Here is a 23,572-nt window from a genome sequence, read left to right on the forward strand (position 1 = left end):
CTTAAAACATACCTGTGGTGATAGGCTACTGTTTGGAGACAGCAAAAGTCAGTATAATGCAAAGTTCATTGTAGTATAAAGCAAATAATACAGAAAGTTACCAGTTCTGTGTAAAAGGTAACTATCAATACTCAAGTGAATGTTATGGTCTTTTGGGACAACAGCTGTGCTATTGTTAGGTTGTTCAAGGATATATCTAAGATATAAGACAGACTATATAATTATGCTGTTGATTTTTTTGATTAACAACTTACGTTTTAATTTTAGAAGCTTTCCTTATGGTTTGCTTATTAACTTAATTTCACTAGATTGGTTGTGAGTACTGATTCGGTTTGGTTCTTAATCACCAGCATAGCAAAGTCATCAATATTTCCTGCATGTGAGGTGACCATGTTTTAGTTGATTTCTGGCATTTCATTTTTGTTATACAAATATTTTTAATCCTGTTTACATACTCAATTTAGATGGCATTTGATATCCCATAGAGAGCTAATCTGGTCTGGTGGTTGAAGCTGAGTGCTGGGAGCCAAGAGGTACTTGGTTTTAAACCTGGCTTTGTCCGTAATTTACTATGTGGACTTGAGTAAGTCACTTGGGCCCTTATCCAGCCTATGTGTGCTTAACTTTATACACATGAATAGTTCCACTTAATAATAGGACTATTTACATTTGTAAAGTTAAGCACTTACGTTAAGTGTCTGCAGGATCCGGACCTTAACCCCTCAATTTCAATTTTTCCATATGTAAAGTAGACATAACACCTATTTCGTAAGGATATTGTAAAGACTAGTTAACATTTGGAAACTTATATAAGGCTCTGATCTGGTGCTTTTGTCCATTCCACACAATGCATGTGTAAAGTAAAGCATGTGTGCAAGGGCTGGTCTATACACACCAGTTCCACTTGTTTAACTACATTGGTTTCTAAATCTAATTAGTTAAATTGGTACCCTTATATGGACACTCTTATATTTGTGTAAGAGTGGTTAATATCATTTTAGCTGGAAGCTTTGATTGGAGCGTTCATGTCATCAAACTTAAACATGCATTTGTGTGGGCAGTATTGGGTCCTAAATTATTAGTAATAAAAATAGAGCAATTATCTAGTGTTACATTTTGACTTATACTTTAGATTTGGTAAGAGCTGTTATGTTTTTGTTGTTCAATAATTCCTTAATGCCAATATAATGGTTTCCCTAACTTTTTTTTAAAAGTCCAGTGTAAATAGTTAAGATATCTATCTCCCTACATTGTGCTAGTGCATGAGAACATGAAATTGACTAAAAGCTGATTACAACCAAAAGTGAAACTGAGTAGTTTTCAGAGTAGCAGCCCAGTTAGTCTGTATTCACAAAAAGAAAAGGAGTACATGTGGCACCTTAGAGACTAACCAGTTTATTTGAGCATAAGCTGCATCTGATGAAGTGAGCTGTAGCTCACGAAAGCTTATGCTCAGATAAATTGGTTAGTCTCTAAGGTGCCACAAGTCCTCCTTTTCTTTTTACTGAGTAGTTTGTTTTCATTGCTAAGAGAAATGCAAAAAATAGAGTATAAATAATAGAAAAAAATCACTTTTTTTTTTAGATTTAATTCCATAAGGTCCTACTTGTATTGTAAGTTAAATATTTAAAATAATTCTTAACTGTTTCTCTTTTTTAGGTTTTAGCATTGGTGTCAGACAGCTCTTTGTAGTGTGCAAAATGTCAGTGTAGATATTATTATGGATGATGGAAGAACTATGTTATTTTACTATTACACTCTTTAGATATGACTTGCATACAATTCTTTACTTTGAATATGACAAATTTACTTTTTGGGGGGAGGGAAAAAAATTCAAACTGTGTAAATAATCCAGATTTGTAAAATTGTGTAAATAAGTGCTGGAAGTGTAATGGTAGATTCAACTTGTTAGGTTTTGGTATTCTAGAGAGGTTATTAATAGTCAGCTCCTTTTCATTTGACCATTTAATACAGTAACTTGGCAAAATGCTGCACACAGTATATATCTCATATTTTTCCTTTTGAGGCAAATCAGTGCAATCTGAGGTCCCAGTCTTGCAGTTTATTCCAGGTGAGTACATGCCTATGCTGAGCTCCACACAGGACATGGTGCATGATTTGGGGCTTCATACCAGAGTTGCCTGTAACTTTCACTGCAAATTGGTAATATCAAGTAGTTCGGTCTTTTTCTCTCTATTTGCCTTTCTCCTTCCTTCCTCTTGTGCTGTGAAAAGTAAGATCTTCTCTCTCTCTCCTTTTCTCTTAAAAGGCCAAAGAGACCAGTAGAAGGATAACCTTAAGTGTTTTTAAGGCCCAGCTTGACAATGCCTTGGCTGGGATGATTTAGTTGGTGTTGATCCTGCTTTGAGTAGGAAATTGGACTAGATGACCTCCTGAGGTCTCTTCCAACCCCAGTATTCTATGATAATAATCAATAATCACAGTATTATTTTCTTGCACTTGTTCTGGAGTAGAACGAAACATTATCAGTTTGCTAAAGAAGAGAACATTTTAAAACACAGCCCTTTAATCTCAAAATAAAATTCAAAACAAAGTGGAAACCATCCAGGGCGATTATGGGGGACCCGGGACTGTAAGGAAAACTACTCCCTTCTCTGGTTTACCAATGGACCTGTCAATAATCAAAGCATTTCAAAACTCACAATATGAGTTAGCCCCCCCCTTCTTTGTTGCAGGAATAAATTATGTTTCCGGTTGCTGGAAGGTTGAAAAGATCCACCCAGGCCAGAATATGGGTTTAACAAAACCCCAGACAAAAAACGTGCTGGGGACAATTGTGCAAATGAAACTCCCATCTCCAATGTGCCTTTCCCTCTCAGCGAGCAAACCAATCAACCCCTTTGTGCAGTAAGGGTTCCAGAGTGGTACCTTCCCCCCCATCCTGCCCCTCACGCCTACTCAATATCCTCACATTCGAGGCTTCCTAGGGTGAGAGGGGTCCCGTGTAAACGCTGTGGGAGTGTTTGGGTTTCTTATAAAATTATTAGGGGGTGTGTGTCTCTTTAAAACTCTAACCTCGGCCAACTCGCCGGTTGCTGTGGCATCCAAACCACGCCTCCATCCCCGTCCCCAACCAGTGCGCCTGCGCAGTAGCGCGCGCTCGCTCGCTCTCTCTCTCTCTCCGGTGACCGTTTAAAGCGGTAGCGTTTTTAAATCCCCCTTCGCTTGCGCGCGCCGGGCGGTTGATTGCCCGGGGTGTCAACTGATTGGCCGAGGGGGGGAGTGGAAACGGCGTGCTGATTGAGCGACCGCAAAAAGAAGTGGGCGGAGTGCAAGCTGCGCCTTCTGATTGGGCTAGAGGGCCGGGCCGGGCGGGGCGGGGCGCGGCGCTCATTGTTTGCAGGGCGTTGGAGGGGCGGGAGGCTGGCGGTGCCGCCGTTGGAGCCGCCACAGGCTGAAGGGCCCGGCCCAGGTGAGTCCGTTACCGAGCTCCCCACCTGGACCCGCGGCATTGCCTCTGCTTGCGGCGGGGGGAGGGCCCCGTCCGGGGGCTCGGCGGGCGCTCCCCAGCTCGGTGTGGGGTGGCTGGGGACCGTGGGAGCTGCGGGCGCTGGGGTCTTGGCCCGCGGATCTGCTGGCCTCCCGGGGGGGCTAGGATGAGGGGATGCCAACCCCCCAGCTACAGCTAGCTCCCGGTCCGGGGCCCTCTCCCCCGGCCTGGTCCTGCGCGGGTGCCCGCACGCGGGGTGCGGGTGTACAAGTTGGGCTGACTTTATTCGCGCGTGGGGGGGGGGGTCACGCCTAGGCTGTGGTGGATTCATATGTCAGTCTTAGTAGCCCTGTCAATGACCTGGTACCATCCTTCGGCTGGTTATCCGCTCTGATGTAAATCAGTTCTTGATGTGAAGATGTGATGTGTGCGGTTTGTTATTTGTGTTACTGTAGTGCCTTGGGGCCCTGACCCATGACTAGGGCTCCTTTCTTTAATTTTCTTTCTTCTGTTTTCCTGGCAGGGGGTCGAAATCTGCAGTCATGGAGGCTATTTCTGCTGTTTCAGATCACCAAATAGATCCTAGGTATCTGCGCCTCTGTAGAGAAATTACTTTATGGAAAGCTCTTGATTTTAATATTTTTCCTTACCAGGAAAAGCACTCAAAGAAAGCACTAATCTCTCGATTCTTGGGACTACAAATAACACAACTTTATTACGTCTGCAATGAATGATATGCCCTCATGTATTATATGCATTACAGTAGTGCCCGGAGACCCTAATTACGATTGGGAGCCCCCTTGTCCAGGTTGATGCACAAATAGACTTTAAATGGCAGCCTCTTCTCTGAAGATGTTACAATTTAAGGCCCTGTTCTGCTGTTTGATCCGTGCAGGTGGGTCCCTGTGCCTCCACAGAGCCTAATCCTTACAGGTCAGCTTTCACCTTTGGGCCCTAAATATTGTAGTTAGTGAGAGTTCTTATGTTTAAAATGACTAAGGGCATGGCTACACTGGAAACTTCAAAGCGCTGCTGCAGGAGCAGTCCTGCGGGAGCGTTTTGAAGCGCAAGTGTGGTTGCTTCTGAGCGCTAGAAGAGAGCTCTCCCAGTGCTCCTGGTAATCCACGTCCATGAGGGGATTAGCTCGGAGCCTGTCCACACTAGCTCTTTAGAGCACTCAGACTTGCCGCGCTCAGGGGGGTGATTTTTCACACCCCTGAGCCAGCAAGTTAGAGCGCTATAAAATGTAAGTGTAGACAAGCCCCGAGTTTGGTGACCCATTTAGCTTTGCCCTTAAAGACCAGGACTTGTTAGTAACAGTGTATAGAAGGAGTGGGGAAGGGTGTGTCTGTGTCATATTTATTTGTTCCCAGCTTATTTTTTCTCATTTTAGCTGGTGGAATTTTTACATGTTGGAGAAGTTCAGTCCATACTTGCACAACATTTGTGCATAGGAGAGGGATACAACTTCTATAGTTATATCCAGTCCATTCACCTGCAAGTGTAGGATGATCCAGGTAGTGTACGTTTTTTTTGACTGCTTGGTCCGCTAACCATAACTTTTTGTTTATATAAAAAAAAAAAACTTAGTTGAGAATTGGGCTCCATCATTATTAAATACCCATTGAAAGCTGTGTATGGAGTCCATTTTCTAGTACACAGGTGTGATGTTACAGAAACCATCACGACTCAAATCCTAGTATGCATCTAAGCAGTGAGGCAAAGATTCAATAAAGGTTGAAACTGATTTTTGTTGTTGTTAGTTATAAAGTTTTGCTTATTTCTGATTGCTATGGAAGGTAGTGAGACTTGAATGTGGAGAGACTGGGAGCTTGACAAAGCAAGATGGGGAGAACTTTTCATGCATAGTGACAGGTAAGGGGTAGAACAGGAGAGAAGGCATAGAGATAAGATGACAAATGACACTACTTGGACAAACAGAATTCAGTACTACAGAGGGCTTCTTAAGAAAAAAACATTAAGATTTTAAAGTTGCTGTTAGTGGCCTCCCTTAGAAGTAGCACCTCTAAATAAATAGTGGGAAACAATGGTGAGGAAGTTTTGCAGTGGTGTGCTACTTCTTTGGTGAACGTAGGACCTCAATCTCCAGAGGTCTCAAGCTATTGCCTTTCACCAGTGTGGCCACTGTTGAATTCCTGTCTCTTTTTCCATCCCTTGCTATGTATGGAATATTCTCCCTATATTGGTTGAGCAATCCACCATCATGTTGTTCCAGACTGTTATGGAAGAAGTTAATCTCTGCAGTGCCTATAGTGCTGCCCACTTCTTATTTACAATGTCACCAGAAAGTGAGAACAGGCATTCACATGGGACTTTTGTATCTGGCATTGCAAGATATTTACATGCCATATATGCTAAACATTTCGTATGCCCGTTCACGCTTCGGACACCATTCCAGAGGACATGTTTCCATGATGACGCTTTTTTTAAAAAAAAAAAGCATTAATTAAATTTGTGACTGAACTCCTTGGGGAAGAATTGTATGTCTCAGTCTCTGTTTTACCTGCATTCTGCCATATATTTCAAGTTATAGTAGTCTCCAATGATGACTCAGCACATGTTCATTTTAAGAACACTTTCACTGCAGATCTGACAAAACGCGAAAAAGGTACCAATGTGAGATTTCTAAAGATAGCTACAGCACTCGACCCAAGATTTAAGAATCTGAAGTACTTCCAAAATTTAAGAGGGATGAGCTGTGGCGCAAACTTTCAGAAGTCTTAAGAGAAAAACTCTGATGTGTAAACTACAGAACCCAAACCACCAAAAAAGAAAATCAACCTTCTGTCGGCAGCGTCTGACTCAAAGGATGAAACTGAACATGCATCGGTTCACGCTGAATTGGATTGTTATCGAGCAGAATGCGTCATCAGCATGGACATATGTCTTCTGGAATGGCGGTTGAAGCATGAAGGAACATGTGAATCTGTAACGCATCTGGCATGTAAATATCTTGCGACACCATCTACAAAAGTGCCATGTGAATGCTTGTTCTCGCTTTCAGGTGACATTGTGAACAAGAAGCAGGCAACATTATCTCCTGCAAATGTAAACAAACTTGTTTGGCTGAACAAGAAATAGGACTGAGTGGATTTGAAGGCTCTAAAGTTTTACATTGTTTTATTTTTAATGACCATTATTTTTTGTACATAATTCTACATTTGCGAGTTCAGCTTTCATGATAAAGAGATTGTACTACAGTACTTGAAAAATACTGTTTCTTTTGTTTTTTACAATGCAACTATTTGTAATCAGAAATAAATATAAAGTAAACGCTGTACACTATGTATTCTGCACTGCAGTTGAAATCAATATATTTAGAAATGTAGAAAACATCCAAAAATATTTAAATAAATGGCATTCTCTTATTAACAGTGCAATTAATTGCACGATTAATTGCAATTTTTTTAATCACTTGACAGCCGTAATAAAAATTTATGATTTTTTTAAATTCTTTTTATTTAAAAACCAATTTAAAATTAATCTTAAAATTAGGCTTTAACAGAAGTTGTTAAACTTTTCTATTAAAATAATTTAAATTTAAATATGCAAAAATAATATTAAGCAGTACATGTTTGCTGCCAAGTTTTAAAGAGTCAAACCACTGAACTGTTGGAAGTCACTAGCTAAACTCCTGGTACTGGAGTACCAGCTTCTGACAGCAGTTGGCTCTTCTGCAAGTACAGAGAGAATATTTCTTCATTTTAGTTTGTTCTGTTCCATGCCTAGTTCATTTAAAAATTAAGAAACCAATTGGGAGTTAGATAAAGCAGGAAAGTATGTCTCTTCTTCCAGTCTAGGAATAAAAACTAGATGTGAGGGGAGAAGATCTAGCTCTAAAATCTTGAAGGAACTGGGGACCAGAAACAATCAGTTCAGTTCACTAACTACAGCTAATACTGCCTTTGTTTAATCAGCTTTCAATGCAAAGCATTGCTGACAAATTTTTCTTTTGTCCAGCGCGCTTAAGTCCATTTTATGTAATCAGAACATTTAAGACGTTGTTTGTGTGCATTTTTAATTGTTCTGAATTTCCATTCAAATAAAGCTAGACATAATCACAAGTAAGAATTTACCATCTAGCAATAAGAGATGCATCCTTCACCATTTTCTAATATAATACAAAATATAACAATTAAAAATCTTAATAAAGATAAGTTAACATGTATAATTTTTTAAATAAATGTGCATAGATATAGCGTATCCTGACGGTTAGCAAAAAGAAGCATTACATTTAATGTAAAGACTATATTTAGTTGCATATCAACATGTTTTAATGGTTACCAACCAATAAGAATCAACCTTTCTTTAGGAAAAATAACTAAAAAGTACAAATGTAAAACACAAATTAAAACTGATGGTTTTAAATCAAGGTTTCCTGCTTTCTAATTCAAATGTTTAAAATCTTCTTTTGATTTAAATCAAACTAAATTGGACTGCTCACATGTTTGTTATTAAGCATCTTTATAAGTTTTTGTGGGATTGGGCCCTTAATTTTTAAAGGAATACCTACCGGTTAATTTTTTAATCTAGCATTTCCTTATCTTAGCTTATTTTTAACACTGACAGGATATTAATCTACTTTTCACTATTTATGTTGTTTGTCCTCTCAAGTAAAATGTAACCAATGGACAAATCAGTTTTACTTTTACCTTTTACCTATCTAGGTACTTATGTGGTCTGCAACACTCATAACTGGGTGCTTTTGTGTCTAATTCACTTTCTGAAGTGCAGTGTTTGGGTTGTAAACAATACAGGGAAATATTAGTCCTTAATTCAACAAGACTGTTTATTAAATTTTTAAAAAACAATTTCTGTGAGCTTGTTGGGCGTTGCAACTTTAAAAAAAAAATTTAAATTGACTGACAGCATTCTTTTAATGAGAACCAATCCTCCATCATAACCAGCATGTGAGACAAGTGAGTGGACTGAGGTAGGGCATGAGAATAGAGAAATCTCTTTCCCATGGCAACTAAGTGTTCAGAAAAAGAAGTCCGTAAAGTAAAAGGAAATAAGAAAAAGTAACTTGACAGAGTTTAGGCAGTGCTGTGTGAGGCAGATTTAAATGTATATTTTTGATTAACGTAAAATATTTTAAGGAAGTCCTGAGTTGGTCTTTAGTCAAATATCAGCAGTGGGTTATGAACTGTATTATATGGATTACTAAAAGATTATTTCTGTCAACTTGGAGAAATCTTAAAATAAAATTTGTAAGGCTTCGTTAAGAAATTTGAATGGCTACAGTTTCTTAGCATCTTTTGAGTCCTGTTTGTGGCTGTGAACTTGGATTTCTCTGGTCACAACACTCACAGCAATACTCTTTCTGTGTGATATGCTGTTTGACTTCAGATATAATTACGTTTCTTTAAATATTCTTCAAAACATGCTGCTTTTTAATGGAGCAAATCCCTATGTAAAACTATCAAGAAAACTGGAAATACGACCTTTTGGCAAGTTTTTTCTTAATCTGAATTTAAAGTGAGCTGAAAATCACTTATTTCCTGGTATGTCTTATTCTTTCCAATGTTTTATCTAGAACAGCTTCATTTCCCAAGCTTTATCTAAAAATAATTAGTGCCTTCGCATTAACACCTAACACTGTATGAAGGAACTGTAGCAATTAGCCCTTTAAAATGGCAAAATAAATGAAAATCTCATCTTTTCCGTTTCATAGGAAAAGTTTCTGCTTCACTATTTTGACATTCTTAAAAGAAATGTTGGGTTTTTTTTGTTTTTCTTCATCTTCTGGCCCCCAACCCAAACTGAATAAAGTGCAGCTAAAAAGATAAGGCTTAATATATTTCTGATTATTTTTTATTTTGCAGAATTGCTTCAAGCAGGATGGTACCATTCAGTTTTCCTCTATCAAAATGTGCACTTTGGGATCCAACACCTGTGGGAGATGTTATTGGCACACACATCAGTTATTACAGGTATGAGTAAGACTAGTTTCTCTTCGAGATACAAATATTTAAAGTAGAAGGGGCTCTTATGAGTATGTGCAGAACAATATTCCACAAGTTACGTCCTGGTATGGCATACTACTCTTTCAACCCTGTTAGACTGTTCCAAGATCAGTTAATCATGTGTGGACTGTATAAAGCTTTGAGTTTTATTGTGCTGAGGAAGATTAACCATTGTAAGGATCTGTTCATCCTTTACGTGTCCACAGACAGAGAGGATTTTGATTTCCCTAACCCCACCCCTGCAAAAGCAACTCTGTGCTGGAACTCTACAGCATCTCAGGGTGGGGCTGCAAGGAAGGGCTGTCGACAGCATCTGTTTCTCCAATGCAAATATCCATGTTTGTTTGTTTTAGTCAGAAGCACTAAGTACTTGTCTTCTCTGCCTGCCCTCGTGGGGACAGAAAAGGGGTTTGCTTAACGCTGCATCACTTCCATGTTTTTAGTAGGAACTGTCCTCCCAGAGAGGCAGAGAAACAATGGGGAGGAAATCACAGTGAGAGCAGTATAAATATCTAGCTAGAGGGTTTCTTCCCTCTGAAGGATTGGGGAGTCCCTTCCTTGTGGATCAGCACAATCAACAGGATTGAGAGGCCCCTATGAAAAATATCTGCCCCTCAAGGGAGAAGGTGGAAGAAAACTATAAGGTACAAAGATGATGGCAAATCTCTTGTTTCTATGGGCTAGTTGTCCTCTGCCGGCACATGTCTGCTTTGTCAGGATCACTCTTTCCTGCAAATGCCAAAATGCTGAACTAAGTTCAAAACTCAACCTGGAAATCCTAATTAAGTAAAATGTTTACAATCCTGTTAACATGTCAAAAGTTTTTTGACAAATGTTCTCTTCAAAATAAGTCAAAAGGCAAATCCTGGCCCTCCTCAGTTCCTCGGGCCTTGTGTGTCAGACCTGGCATTGGGGCATGTTTGCACTGGCGTGCCCTTCAGAATAAAACCTGCGACCCTCATGATTTAAGAGGGTCAGATGGTAAACAGGGTGTGAAAAAGTTTGATTATTCAAACAAAGTCCATTAACATTAGGAGAGGGAAAAATCCTGCAACTCAACAGTGCAACAGCAGAGCGAATACCCTTTTACTAGCCAGGGGTGAGTACTAGTTGAAGACAACATGTCAGACTTCTGGGCAGCCTAGAGATGCTATGGGAGCTTCAACAAGAAGATTAAATGTAGATAAATGCCTGTCAGTGATGGAAAAATGTTCTTTTAATGGAGGATTAATCAGATTTGTACAAAACCTTCTGTGAAGTTAAGCATTGAACAAAGTGATGCATAGTGTACAAGGGGCATTGCAGTAGTTGATAGACCTGATCCTTTTCAGTTGGCTAGGCTGTACTTTTGTTACACCTTTACCCTTTATGGATTTTTCTCACAGTATTCCTGAACCCTTTACAGGGTAGTTCTAAAATAGACATTCATTGGTTAAAAATGTATGTTAAAGACTTACATTTTAAGTCTTCCCTAACCATGACCAGGTAGGATTTGGGACACGCATTATAACATTCTCACAGACCACTTCAGTCTACCGTCATCTCTCATCCTTATGTTCTTTACAGACAGCTCACGGTCAAACTAGACATGCAGCTTCAAGCTAAAAAAATTTCTAAGGGGCTTATTGCACCTAGATTCTACTATTCTTCCTTTACTATAATATCCAAATCTCTTCCTGTTTAGGGCATGGGATTGTTTCATTGTAGTAAAATATTGGTTTATTCTTTGAAGTAGTTTATTCAGGACAAAAGATTATATATATTAAAACTTCCTAAGTATACCTAAAATATTCTTGTTTATATAATATACCTAGAAATCATTGTTAATGTAGTTATTAAACACATTCATTGTCTTTTCTCCTCTTTCCCCCCCCACCCCCCGGCCCAGAAATCCCAAACTATTGATGATGGAGAAGGCTCTTCGTCTTGCCTATCGCCATGCTAAGCAGAGTGAAAGAAAGTTCTTTTCCTGTTTTTTGCTCGGGACTCTTGCAGTGGATGAAGGTAACTTTTTTTTTTTTTAAACCTACATGAATGTTTTATTAAATCATTTGTCACTGGCTTTCTTCTTCATTTCTGGTGATTGAGCAAGCCTCGGTCAATGAACTGAACTTGATGGTTTTGGTGTGAAAGATACAGTATACTTCTCCACATCCACTCTTATTTTTTCCTCCCCCCAGACGATGAAGGTGTATCACTGACAATAGACAGATTTGATCCTGGTCGAGAAGTAACTGATGGTTCAGAGAAAGTCCCCACAGCACCTCTTCCTGGAGACTTTTTGATTCCATGTACAATTAATGCTTGGGGATCTTCCTCCGGAGATGTTGTAGTGCACAATTCTGAAGACTTCAACTCCGCTTTTAAGGTAAGCCACTCCTAGCAACTTTCTTATCTCTTAAAACAGTGACACAGAGAGGAGACTAGATGGCTTTCAGTATCTAAATCCAGACCAGAAGAGGAAAGACCAGAAGGCTACCATTTAATGGCCTATGTGAAGTGAGCTGTTCTCAGTCCACATCATGATTGTCACCAATAAGCTCCTTTATTGGCAGTCTCAGTAGAAATTCCAAAGACAAAATAAGCATGAAGACAAAACTCCTTTTTGCTCCTAGCTGAAACTCTCTCCCAGAATGGTGGGATAATATGGGGAGAGCTTGCTCTGTTGATGATGCCAAATCATTCTTGTGAATAATTATTTCAGTTTGCAAGGCAATATTCAACAGTAAATTCTCTTGAAATCAAAAGATCCGCAAAGTGCCCCCCAAAAAACCAAAACCATCCAGACCCTACACCCTCTTTATCGGTTGATTTACAGCATATAAAGACAGTCATGCATAATTTGGGTGGATTTTTTGTTTATATATAAATCAGGAACATCAGTTCTTTTAGCCCCGCCTACAAAAAGCCAAAGGGAAGTAAAGAACCCTCTTTGGGTATGTCTAAACAGCAACTAGACACCTGTGGTTGGCCCTTGCCAGCCAACTCGGGCTGTTTCATTGTAGTGTAGACTTCTGAGTTCCGGTATTCTCCTACCTTGCAGGGCCCTAGAGCCCGGGCTGCAGCCCGAGCCCTCAAGACTACACTGTAATGCAACAGCCCCGTGAAGCTGAGTCAGCTGGCACTGGCCAGCCGTGGGTTTTTCATTGCAATGTAGGCATACCCTTTGTTGCTGGAGAAACCTGAAATAATTACATCGCAAGAGACCGCAAGATAAGCTGCAGCTTTCCAAACCTTCAGTTATGATAGGACAGGATATCTAGTTACACTGATTAGTTTTCCGGTTTTGAGAATTGTATTTCAAACTGGATTTCAAACTGATTTCAACTGAAGTCTGAGAGCTAATCTTAAATTTCAGTCTGTTAGGATTTTTTTTTATCCTTCTCTAGTTCTCCAGTTGGTCCTTCAAGCAAAATGAGTAAGGCAAGCCATGATGATGTTGGTTTTTTTCCCCATGGTTTAAAAAATAAAGCAGAAAAATACCTCATTCTTTTTTGCATCAAAAGGCATAGTAATAGGCATAAGCAATAAGTTTCTCTGCCGTTCATCTTTAAAGAAATAATGTTCCTTTGCTTGAAGCTGAACACATGCTTAAGTCTTTATAAGATCAGACCCCAAGACAGGTTTGTATGATTGGTTTAGGACCCAGTTAATTTAAAACAAAAATGTTAGGAATTCTTTGGTAGGGCAAGTTGCACCTTGTATGGTTTGTGCAGCTTTTAATACACAAAGTATTGAGAGAGTTATTTGGACTATGAACAACATTAAAATGTTGTTGTGTAGAAACCGTATACCAGTAACTACAGAGATGGTAAGTAAACAAAAAATTAAGTTACATAGATAACTTGTGAAGTAATGTGGTAAACTCACAAGAGTATGTGTGTAAATAGGCTATTACTTGTAAACAAATGTAAATCTAGTAGGCTTTACAGCTGAACCAATTTCCTTTTCTACAAACTGTATAAATGGGAGCTGTACATCTTTAAATATTTTAAGCCTAGCTTAAGTTAAACCTTCCTTGCCAAACTCTTCTGGGAGAGAAGGGATATTTGTTTTCTCCAAAGGGGATGCTTCAGTAAGTATAGCTGCTGTTCAAGGAAGCAGAGGATCTGGGGCAGCTAAACATTTTTTTCCTGCTACTCTTGCCCTGTGACTGTATTTATAGGGTGGTTTTTCATATCTAGAAAAAGCAATTTATGTTCCATTGAATAATCTCCTTGTGGTGACACATCCTTTTGTGTTATGCAGATTTCTTGGATGCAAGCAGTTGTCCTGTTGCTCGGATTTTTAATGAACTAATTCTTGGACCCTCCGTTTGCCCTTGTAGATTTTTGTGTTCCAATTTAACATAACTAACTACGCATTTTCATATATCTATATAATATGAGAGAGAGAGCTATATATAGAGAGATATATAATGGATGCATTTCCTATTACTATTCACTATGTTCAATATAGTCATGAGCTGTTTGAAGAAGGGGCCGATTCTTTGTGTTTAAACAATGCCTGGCACAATGTTGGCCCTGATTCATGACACAGGCACCTAGGCATTACTGTAATATACCTATTGTCATGTATAAATTAGGTGTATAAAGACTAATTTCAGCAATTTTTTTGCATATCCTAGGGACTTCAACACAGTTTATGCAGTAGAGACTCTTTGGATCTTTCCAGACTGCTCACCATAAGAGTTCACATTACTTCAGCAGAGAACATGGACAACCTAAACTTTGATTTTCACTGGGCAGCTGTTACTATAACAAATGCTTTAGAATACACGCCTGTGAAATCTGTCCCAATTATTCCTACAGCCCTGGCAAGAAACTTGAGTGGTCATATGAATATTGCACAGGTTCAGGGGACTTATAAATGTGGGTAAGTTAAAACTTTCAGGCATGAAGTGCTGGTCAGTTGAATGTCCTAGGATCAGTTAGGTGGTACAAGGAAATTATCTTCCATTAGTGTCAGTGTCTCAGGCTTCCTGCTTCCTCATAAAGACAGCTGAAGTATAAAGAATATTATTTCTGATTTAGCTTTCAGTATCTTGAATTAGAAGGAGTTTACACGGGGAGCTGGTCCTCCTGGAACAGGAATCTGGGGACATTCTGCACCATTCTATTCAACTAGAGCTCTTGGTTTTGACTTTAGTAGGGGACAGATCAGTCTACAGGAGGAAAAAGAAAAACAATTTATAGATAGTTTTATTAGCTTTAAAAACAGTCTGCAGTTTTTTAGATTATCGTATAAATAATATCAGTGCTAGACCCAGAAGTGACAATCAGGCCGTTTCATTCCAAGCTCACCGATCTTAAAAGTATTTGTAAGTACTCACAATAAGATAACATTAGAAACTCTTCATTTTGTCTGATTGTTATATTGTTAATTGGATGCACTGGGAACTTCATTTATGATCTACATCAGAAAATAAAGTAGTTTAAGCCTTCAGTGCTGTCAGGATTTTTGTCCTGGATCTTTGACCATTTAAAATGTATATTTTTATTTTATTTTCTCCTAACCTCCTTCTTTTATGACTTAAAATTTGACACATCTTACTACTTTTCTGGGTTCATCAGAGCAACCAATATATTAAGCTGACTGTAGTGGCTTCAGTAACAGCTTGGTGGGTTGTTGATAGCTAGGAAATAAGCTTGGGAATATCCATTCTTTCCCAAGACATGAGTACTTCTGCCACCTGAAGCCTTCACAGAGCATCTTCTGAAAACACACTTTCAGCACAGGATTTTCTTCTTACCTTAAATGTTGTTCTGGACTTCCTCAGTCCTAGAACAAACACTTAACCTATTATGTTCCAGATACCTTACAATGGACCAAACCCGAAAACTACTTCTGGTGCTGGAATCTGATCCCAAGGCTTATGCTTTGCCGTTGGTTGGAATGTAAGTATTTGGTTAGTTTTGTATAATGCCTTTTCCTGATGTTTCTATAGTTTTGTCATGTACTTGGGTGAGTGTTTAGTGAAGGATATAACAAATCCATTTCTAATGGTATGTTTTTTCCTCTTCCCTTTAGTTGGTTGAGTGGCATCACTCATATATACAATCCACAGGTCTGGGCCTGCTGCCTGCGTTATTTGTTCAGTTCTTCAATTCAAGAAAGGTAAATGACTTAAACTTTATTTGATAAACGTCTTGTCTGAGCTACTTAACATGGGATGCTGTGGAAAACTTGCTTTTGGTTTGATCATGTGCACCCCTTCATGGACTGTTGGCTCTATATAAGTGTAACTGGGTGACATTGTGAGGCCTGTGCTAGTTAGGAAGTTTGACTAGATGATGTAATGGTCTCTTTTGACCTTAACATCTATTAATATAAAAATAAATCACTAATGTTCCTAATATAAATTTCAGAAAATTGGCAAATTGGGTCAGTATCTGTCTAATGACTTTTGGGAGGGGGAGAATAGGTGTTAGTTTTTAAAATGGAGGAATATGCCTCCCAGGTTGTTGTATTTTGGTTTCTTTTGTTGTTGTTTTTTTCCTGACTCTTAGGGCAGCTGATCTCTTCTCTTCTTCTCCTTTCTACTCCCCTCTTCAAAACAGACATTATTTTAACAGTTCCTAGTACTTTTTTCTTGTGTACCAATTTTTGGTTGATCTTCTCCTGTTGTCTGCCTTTTTTTAACTCCTGTTGTCCTTTCCTGTCCCATATTCTTCCAAGAACTTCAAAGCAAGCATTGACTTCTAGTGCTGGGGGTCTTAACATTAGCAATACACACCTGTTAGCTATTTGTCATGGGTAGTGTTTTTTCCTAATCCTTGTGGGATCGAGTGCCACTGTGTTCCAGTGGGTTAAAAATTGCACTACATGATTAAATGCCAAGAATATAGTTCTGTGACCTGTTTGTACCAGTCATTAAAATTAGAATTTATTATTGCCCTGAAATTAAACTTGAAAAACACAGTTTGTCATTATCTGCCCCTGAAGTATGGTGACCAGACAGCAAATGTGAAAAATTGGGACAGGGTGGATGGTAATAGAGAGCCTATATAAGAAAAAGACCCAAAAATCCCTACTGTCCCTGTAAAATCGGGACATCTGGTCACCCTACCTTGAAGGAACACAGTCAACTTACAAATAGATACAAGTAACACTTGTCGTAAATATGAACTGTCTGAAATTTTGTAACGGTAACATCTATAATTACTTAAACTGAAAATTTAGAGGAAGATTTTGCTATCCATTTTGCTTACTCTTTGTATTTGACTGCACTTCATATAGTGCACTCTTTCTCTGTATAGTCAAGTTAGCAAGGGGGTAAACTGTCTAACCAAAAAGACCTTTAGACATTCAATGGGGGAGAAAATTAACTTTATTATTATTTTTTTTTTTTTAAATCAGGATGCCCTGATTTAAGGGTGCTATATCACTTAATGGAATTTTGACATTAGCCACGTCAAAATTTTGACTTTCCCTCTTGATTGTCTTTGCTCACTTCTCACAAACGTTTTTTTAAAAAAAAAGCCAACCTTCAAATGAAATAGTTTTCAAATATTGTGAGAGTAAACTGTACTGTTACCTTCCAAATCTACATAACTCTTTTCATTGTTCTTGATCTTGGGTTTATTTGTTTCAAATGCTGAATTGGACTAAAACATCCAGTGTTTCTCAGCTGTAGAAAATGTTAGTATATTATAGGATTAAATTATCCTCCTCCCCAAACATTCATTTCAGTATTTTCAATAGAAGAGCTCTACTGAATATGTAGAAACAATTGAAATGCTTTAAAATGGAGGTTCACTGCTTGAATTTTAGAAGCAACCTAGCAATCAGCTAAGATGCTACAACACTGGACCCTAAAGCGCAGCAGTTCTGTCTTGACATCTGTTCTGTGAATGAGTTCCTCCGTTTAGGATGCTAAGTAATCTAAAATGGTTTGTTTATTAAAAAACTCAGTCTCCTTACTGTTCTCCTCTCCATATACAGCGTCCATGAAAGGTCTAATTGTTTTTGTATACAGTTCCATACAGAACTCAGCTAAAAATGAGTATTGACATGTATCATCTTGATTAGCCAGTGGTTCCTCATTTGTCAGTGAACCATATAGGCAGTTTAGTTGGCCAACTGGATATTTTCTGTTTCTAAAATACATAAATCTTAATTTTTTTAAAATTATTCTTTTATGTAGGGTTCTTTCAGAGTCTGGGAGTTTCCTTATTGTTCTCTATTCACTGACCCACAAGGCACCAGAGTTTTATGAGTGTCTTCCTTGCAGTGGTCAAACTGAACTAGGATTTCAGCTACTAACAAGTAAAGAAACATTACATCTCTTCAAAGTAAGTGGCTTGGTTGACTAATACATCTTCAAGATTATGTTGTTGTATTTTGATAATTAAAAGCTACATTGTAGCATAAAGTTAGAAATTACTAATGTGACTTCCACGAGCACTATATTTGTGCAACTCTAAATCTAGGTTAATTACAGTAATTTAATTTCCTAACTTATAAGAGACTTAAAACCCAAGATGTCTTACAAACAATTGCTGACTTTGGAACTGTCTAATCATAGTTAGTGCTTAAAAGCCCTCTGCTTATGGACAAACACCAAGAAGTTAACTTGTCATGGCACAACCCATCCTTATGTCTGGTCAACAAAACTCTGGGATGTAACAGGTTTAGAAGGAATATGAGTAATGTTATGACACTAGTTTGTGTGTCCCATGTACATGGTGGAAGAACAATCCTGGCTGCTGCATGATAGTTCTGGAAGGAGTAGTAAATTGTGTTGTCCCACCCCATTCCATTTTCTAGGAACTGAGCAAAAATAGGAAAATGTCAGGAATAGTGACTGGTTTGTGGATTTCTTGCTGTTTTAAAAGTACAACTGCTATCTATGTAAGTACATGAGAGACAAGGTGGGTGAAGTAATATCTTCTATTGGACAACTTCTGTTAGTGAGAGAGACAAGCTTTTGAGGTCAGTCCAGAAGCTGATCCAATAAGATTCTACCTTACCCACCTTGTCTCTCTAATATCCTGGGACCAACACAGCTACAACTACACTGCATACAACAATATAAGTATATCTTCATTGTAATATTTTCAAAGAAATTTAAATTGCATCAGTAGTATCCAGGCTTTTCAGCCTGAGGTCAAGAAAGGGTAAGGGGCCACAATCAATACCTTAACTCTTCCTTGGGCTCAGGCTGGGCTAGTCAAGCTCCTGGCCTGCTCCAAGTAGGGCTCCTACATCCTGGCAGGGAAGTAGGTAGAGGGACAGCCTGAGTTACTGTCTCCTGCAATGCTGAAGGCTGCCAGGAGGGGAATTGCTGAGCAGCTACAACAAAGAAGGGACAGCAGCTCACGAAAGCTTATGCTCAAATAGATTTCATAGATACTAAGGTCAGAAAGGACCATTATGATCATCTAGTCTGACCTCCTGCACAACGCAGGCCACAGAATTTCACCCACCCACTCCTGCGAAAAACCTCTTGCCTATGTCTGAGCTATTGAAGTCCTCAGATCGTGGTTTGAAGACTTCAAGGAGCAGAGAATCCTCCAGCAAGTGACCCGTGCCTCATGCTTCAGAGGAAGGCGAGAAACCTGCAGGACCTCTTCCAATCTGCCCTGGAGGAAAATTCCTTCCCGACCCCAAATATGGCAATCAGCTAAACCCTGAGCATATGAGCAAGATTCACCAGCCAGATACTACAGAAAATTCTTTCCTGGGTAACTCAGATCCCACCCCATCTAACATCCCATCACAGGCCATTAGGCCTATTTACCATTAATATTTAATTACCAAAATCATGTTATCCCATCATGCCATCTGCTCCATAAACTTATTGAGTTTAATCTTAAAGCCAGATAGATCTTTTGCCCCCACTGCTTCCCTTGGAAGGCTATTCCAAAATTTCACTCCTCTGATGGTTAGACACAGTCATCTAATTTCAAGTATAAACTTCCTGGTGGCCAGTTTATATCCATTTGTTCTTGTGTCCACATTGGTACTGAGCTTAAATAATTCCTCTCCCTCTCTGGTATTTACCCCTCTAATATATTTATAGAGAGCAATCCTATCTCCCCTTAACCTTCTTTTAGTTAGGCTAAACAAGCCAAGCTCCTTGAGTCTCCTTTCATAAGACAAGTTTTCCATTCCTCGGATCATCCTAGTAGCCCTTCTCTGTACCTGTTCCAGTTTGAATTCATCCTCCTTAAACATGGGAGACCAGAACTGCACACAGTATTCCAGATGAGGTCTCACCAGTGCCTTGTATAACAGTACTAAAACCTCCTTATCCCTACTGGAAATACCTCTCCTGATGCATCCCAAGTCCACATTAGCTTTTTTCACACCCATATCACATTGGCGGTTCATAGTCATCCGATCAACCAATACTCCAAGGTCCTTCTCCTCCTCTGTTACTTCTAATTGATGCGTCCCCAGATTATAACTAAAATTCTTGTTGTTAATCCCTAAATGCATTGACCCTACACTTCTCACTATTAAATTTCATCCTATTACTCCAGTTTACAAGGTCATCCAGATCCTCCTGTGTGATATCTCTTAGCCTCCAAGGTGCCACAAAGCGCTTTTCTTTTTGTGGATACAGACTAACATGGCTACTACTCTGAAACCTGTCACTATTCATGGCTCACCAGATCTGCCTCTAGGGCTGCAGGGGAAGCAATGGGAGACAGGTGGGGGGCATCATTACTGACTCCCTGTAGTGATGATCCGGCGTCATGCACTTGAGTGACAGATTTGCAGGGCATTGTACAAAGAACTTATCTTTCAGTTGGTAACCAAATACAAATGTTCTTACGTTTTTGATAGCCATTATATAGTACATTGGGGTAGCAGGTTGGATGCCACTGACTTTCTTCAAATTTCATTAATGCAACCCATTATTTAATTTCAGAATGTTGAACCTTCAGACAAGCACCCTATTCAATTTGAGCTGAATGCGGAAAAACAAAATGCAGAAACTGAGTTCTTCAGCAAAGTTTCTATGAACCTTTCCGTTAGAAGGTGAAAATCTCTCAAGTGTCATGTTTATACACAGTCTATTTCCAACATCTGTTGGGTGAAGTTCTTTAACCTATGTTATGCAGGTCAGGCTAGAGGGCCATAAAATGGTCTCATCTGGCCATAAAGTCTATTAATTATGGATCACTTGCACCTTACCTAACTTAATGGCTTTTCATGTAGTAAGGTCTACAAGTTGACCATATGTTTCTAGAGAAACTCTCTTGCATGTACTTACACTAGATAAATTATTGGCATTAAAGGCTTTTTTACACACTTAAGTGGATGTTTCCTAAAATATGTATCTCCTCTTGTGTGCTGTATGATGCTTAGTGTTGGTGAGTTCCAGTTGTCCAAGGAGGAAATCTGTAACAGAAAACTACCTGTATTAGTAAAATGCCTTTTTCCTTATTTGTCAAAGCTGGGAGATGTGCATAGCAGGAATCTTGGATTTTATAACTCTACCTTGTCATCAAAGCTAGTCTCTAACAATAAGATGGCCTTTATTCTGCTTAAAGCTATATTATGTATATGTATTTTTTCCTCAACTCTTCCTTCCCTGTCAGTATCTTACAGTGGGCCTGATAAATCAGTGGCTTAGCTTAAAATGTCATGTGAAATACTTGTATCTGTCAAAGATTCTTTGACTAAAAACTGGATGATAATCCAGAAAGGGATAATTATTTTTTCCACATTTTTTTGTGATCCGTAGATCTTTTTACCATCTGACACTTCCTAGCCAGTCAGGAGAGAGATGTTTATCAGTGGTTCTTCCAAACTGGTAACAGTACTGCTCTGTAGATCTCCTGGTATGGACCACAAGTGAGAAATAGATAATGTTGTTAGGATTAATGCACTCTGTCAAGCGTATCATTCTAAAATAGAAAAGTTACTAAAAGGTCTGGTTTTTTTTTTAGTTCTCCTCAAGGCTCCTCCCCCAGCAAATTGTCAGTAAGTGATCATGACTCAGGTGTGGAAGATGAAGATTTATCTCCAAGACCAATTCCAAGTCCTCATCCAGTGAGTCAACAGGTAACTTCAGTTTTTCTATACTGCCTCTCATCCTGGGAATTTATAAACGCTATAGATGACTATTTCCTAACTCAAAAAGTGTGGTAGGGGAATTCTGTATTTGACAGATGTATTATACTTCTAACAGATAAAGAGGAAGTGATCAGAGAACTAAAAATTAATGATAGATTTGGTTTAAGTGATCATGACTTTATTCTACTTGTACCATACAAATGCGATCACGTCCAGACCAGTGATATATAAACTTGGTACTTTACTAGGGACAAAAAGAAAAGGAGTACTTGTGGCACCTTAGAGACTAACCAATTTATTTGAGCATGAGCTTTCGTGAGCTACAGCTCACTTCATCGGATGCATACCGTGGAAACTGCAGCAGACTTTATATATACACAGAGAATATGAAACAATACCTCCTCCCACCCCACTGTCCTGCTGGTAATAGCTTATCTAAAGTGATCATCAGGTGGGCCATTTCCAGCACAAATCCAGGTTCTCTCACCCTCCACCCCCCCACACAAATTCACTCTCCTGCTGGTGATAGCCCATCCAAAGTGACAACTCTTTACACAATGTGCATGATAATCAAGTTGGGCTATTTCCTGCACAAATCCAGGTTCTCTCACATCCCCCCAACCCCCATACACACACACACACTCACTCTCCTGCTGGTAATAGCTCATCCAAACTGACCACTCTCCAAGTTTAAATCCAAGTTAAACCAGAACATCTGGGGGAGGGAGGTAGGAAAAAACAAGAGGAAACAGGCTACCTTGCATAATGGCTTAGCCACTCCCAGTCTCTATTTAAGCCTAAATTAATAGTATCCAATTTGCAAATGAATTCCAATTCAGCAGTTTCTCGCTGGAGTCTGGATTTGAAGTTTTTTTGTTTAAGATAGCGACCTTCATGTCTGTGATTGCGTGACCAGAGAGATTGAAGTGTTCTCCGACTGGTTTATGAATGTTATAATTCTTGACATCTGATTTGTGTCCATTTATTCTTTTACGTAGAGAAATAAAATAATAAAATAAAATAAAAGAAATAAAAGAATAAATGGACACAAATCAGATGTCAAGAATTATAACATTCATAAACCAGTCGGAGAACACTTCAATCTCTCTGGTCACGCAATCACAGACATGAAGGTCGCTATCTTAAACAAAAAAACTTCAAATCCAGACTCCAGCGAGAAACTGCTGAATTGGAATTCATTTGCAAATTGGATACTATTAATTTAGGCTTAAATAGAGACTGGGAGTGGCTAAGCCATTATGCAAGGTAGCCTGTTTCCTCTTGTTTTTTCCTACCTCCCTCCCCCAGATGTTCTGGTTTAACTTGGATTTAAACTTGGAGAGTGGTCAGTTTGGATGAGCTATTACCAGCAGGAGAGTGAGTGTGTGTGTGTGTATGGGGGTTGGGGGGATGTGAGAGAACCTGGATTTGTGCAGGAAATAGCCCAACTTGATTATCATGCACATTGTGTAAAGAGTTGTCACTTTGGATGGGCTATCACCAGCAGGAGAGTGAATTTGTGTGGGGGGGTGGAGGGTGAGAGAACCTGGATTTGTGCTGGAAATGGCCCACCTGATGATCACTTTAGATAAGCTATTACCAGCAGGACAGTGGGGTGGGAGGAGGTATTGTTTCATATTCTCTGTGTATATATATGCAGTTTCCACGGTATGCATCCGATGAAGTGAGCTGTAGCTCACGAAAGCTCATGCTCAAATAAATTGGTTGGTCTCTAAGGTGCCACAAGTACTCCTTTTTCTTTTTGCGAATACAGACTAACATGGCTGTTACTCTGAAACCTGTTACTAGGGACAGTTTCACAAAGCTGAAAACAATTATGAGCCAGATCAGCTGGAGAAAAAACTTAATCAGAAAAATGTGAATAGTAATTGAGAATCATGTAAGAACATCTTACAAGATGCCCCAAAAGTCACAATCACACAAATGAGGAAGAAGACCATTCTGTTTCAAAAACCAACCTGATTTAAAGGAGAATGAAGATAACTGAAAAATAATTGAAGAAAGGGGAAGTTGATAGTTATGAATATAAATCCAAAGTTAGGAATTGGAGAAAATAAGGGAAACAAAGGGAGACCAGGAGAAA

General features: G+C 39.1%; 1 protein-coding gene across 6 annotated transcripts in view; it reads left to right on the forward strand.

Annotated features, from left to right (window-relative positions):
• The first annotated feature begins 271 nt into the window (after positions 1–271).
• Positions 272–23,572, forward strand: part of STIL (STIL centriolar assembly protein) — a 37,157-nt gene continuing 13,856 nt past the window's right edge. The window contains exons 1-11 of one of the 6 annotated variants that reach the window (XM_084636489.1): positions 272–2,071; positions 3,975–4,037; positions 9,298–9,405; positions 11,327–11,442; positions 11,619–11,806; positions 14,066–14,313; positions 15,252–15,335; positions 15,469–15,555; positions 17,585–17,732; positions 20,318–20,427; positions 21,342–21,456. In XM_084636489.1, coding sequence (XP_084492615.1) covers positions 3,994–4,037; positions 9,298–9,405; positions 11,327–11,442; positions 11,619–11,806; positions 14,066–14,313; positions 15,252–15,335; positions 15,469–15,555; positions 17,585–17,732; positions 20,318–20,427; positions 21,342–21,456 — 1,248 coding nt within the window. In that variant the 5' untranslated portion in view covers positions 272–2,071; positions 3,975–3,993. Of the gene's footprint in view, positions 2,072–3,350; positions 3,434–3,761; positions 4,038–4,095; positions 4,347–4,844; positions 4,969–9,297; positions 9,406–11,326; positions 11,443–11,618; positions 11,807–14,065; positions 14,314–15,251; positions 15,336–15,468; positions 15,556–17,584; positions 17,733–20,317; positions 20,428–21,341; positions 21,457–23,572 lie in introns of those variants that run through there. The other 5 variants (XM_084636488.1, XM_084636490.1, XM_084636487.1 and 2 more) reach the window with 5 other exon arrangements.

Source organism: Lepidochelys olivacea, assembly GCF_965140295.1.
Source record: "Lepidochelys olivacea isolate rLepOli2 genome assembly, chromosome: 8".
Classification (NCBI taxonomy): domain Eukaryota; kingdom Metazoa; phylum Chordata; order Testudines; family Cheloniidae; genus Lepidochelys; species Lepidochelys olivacea.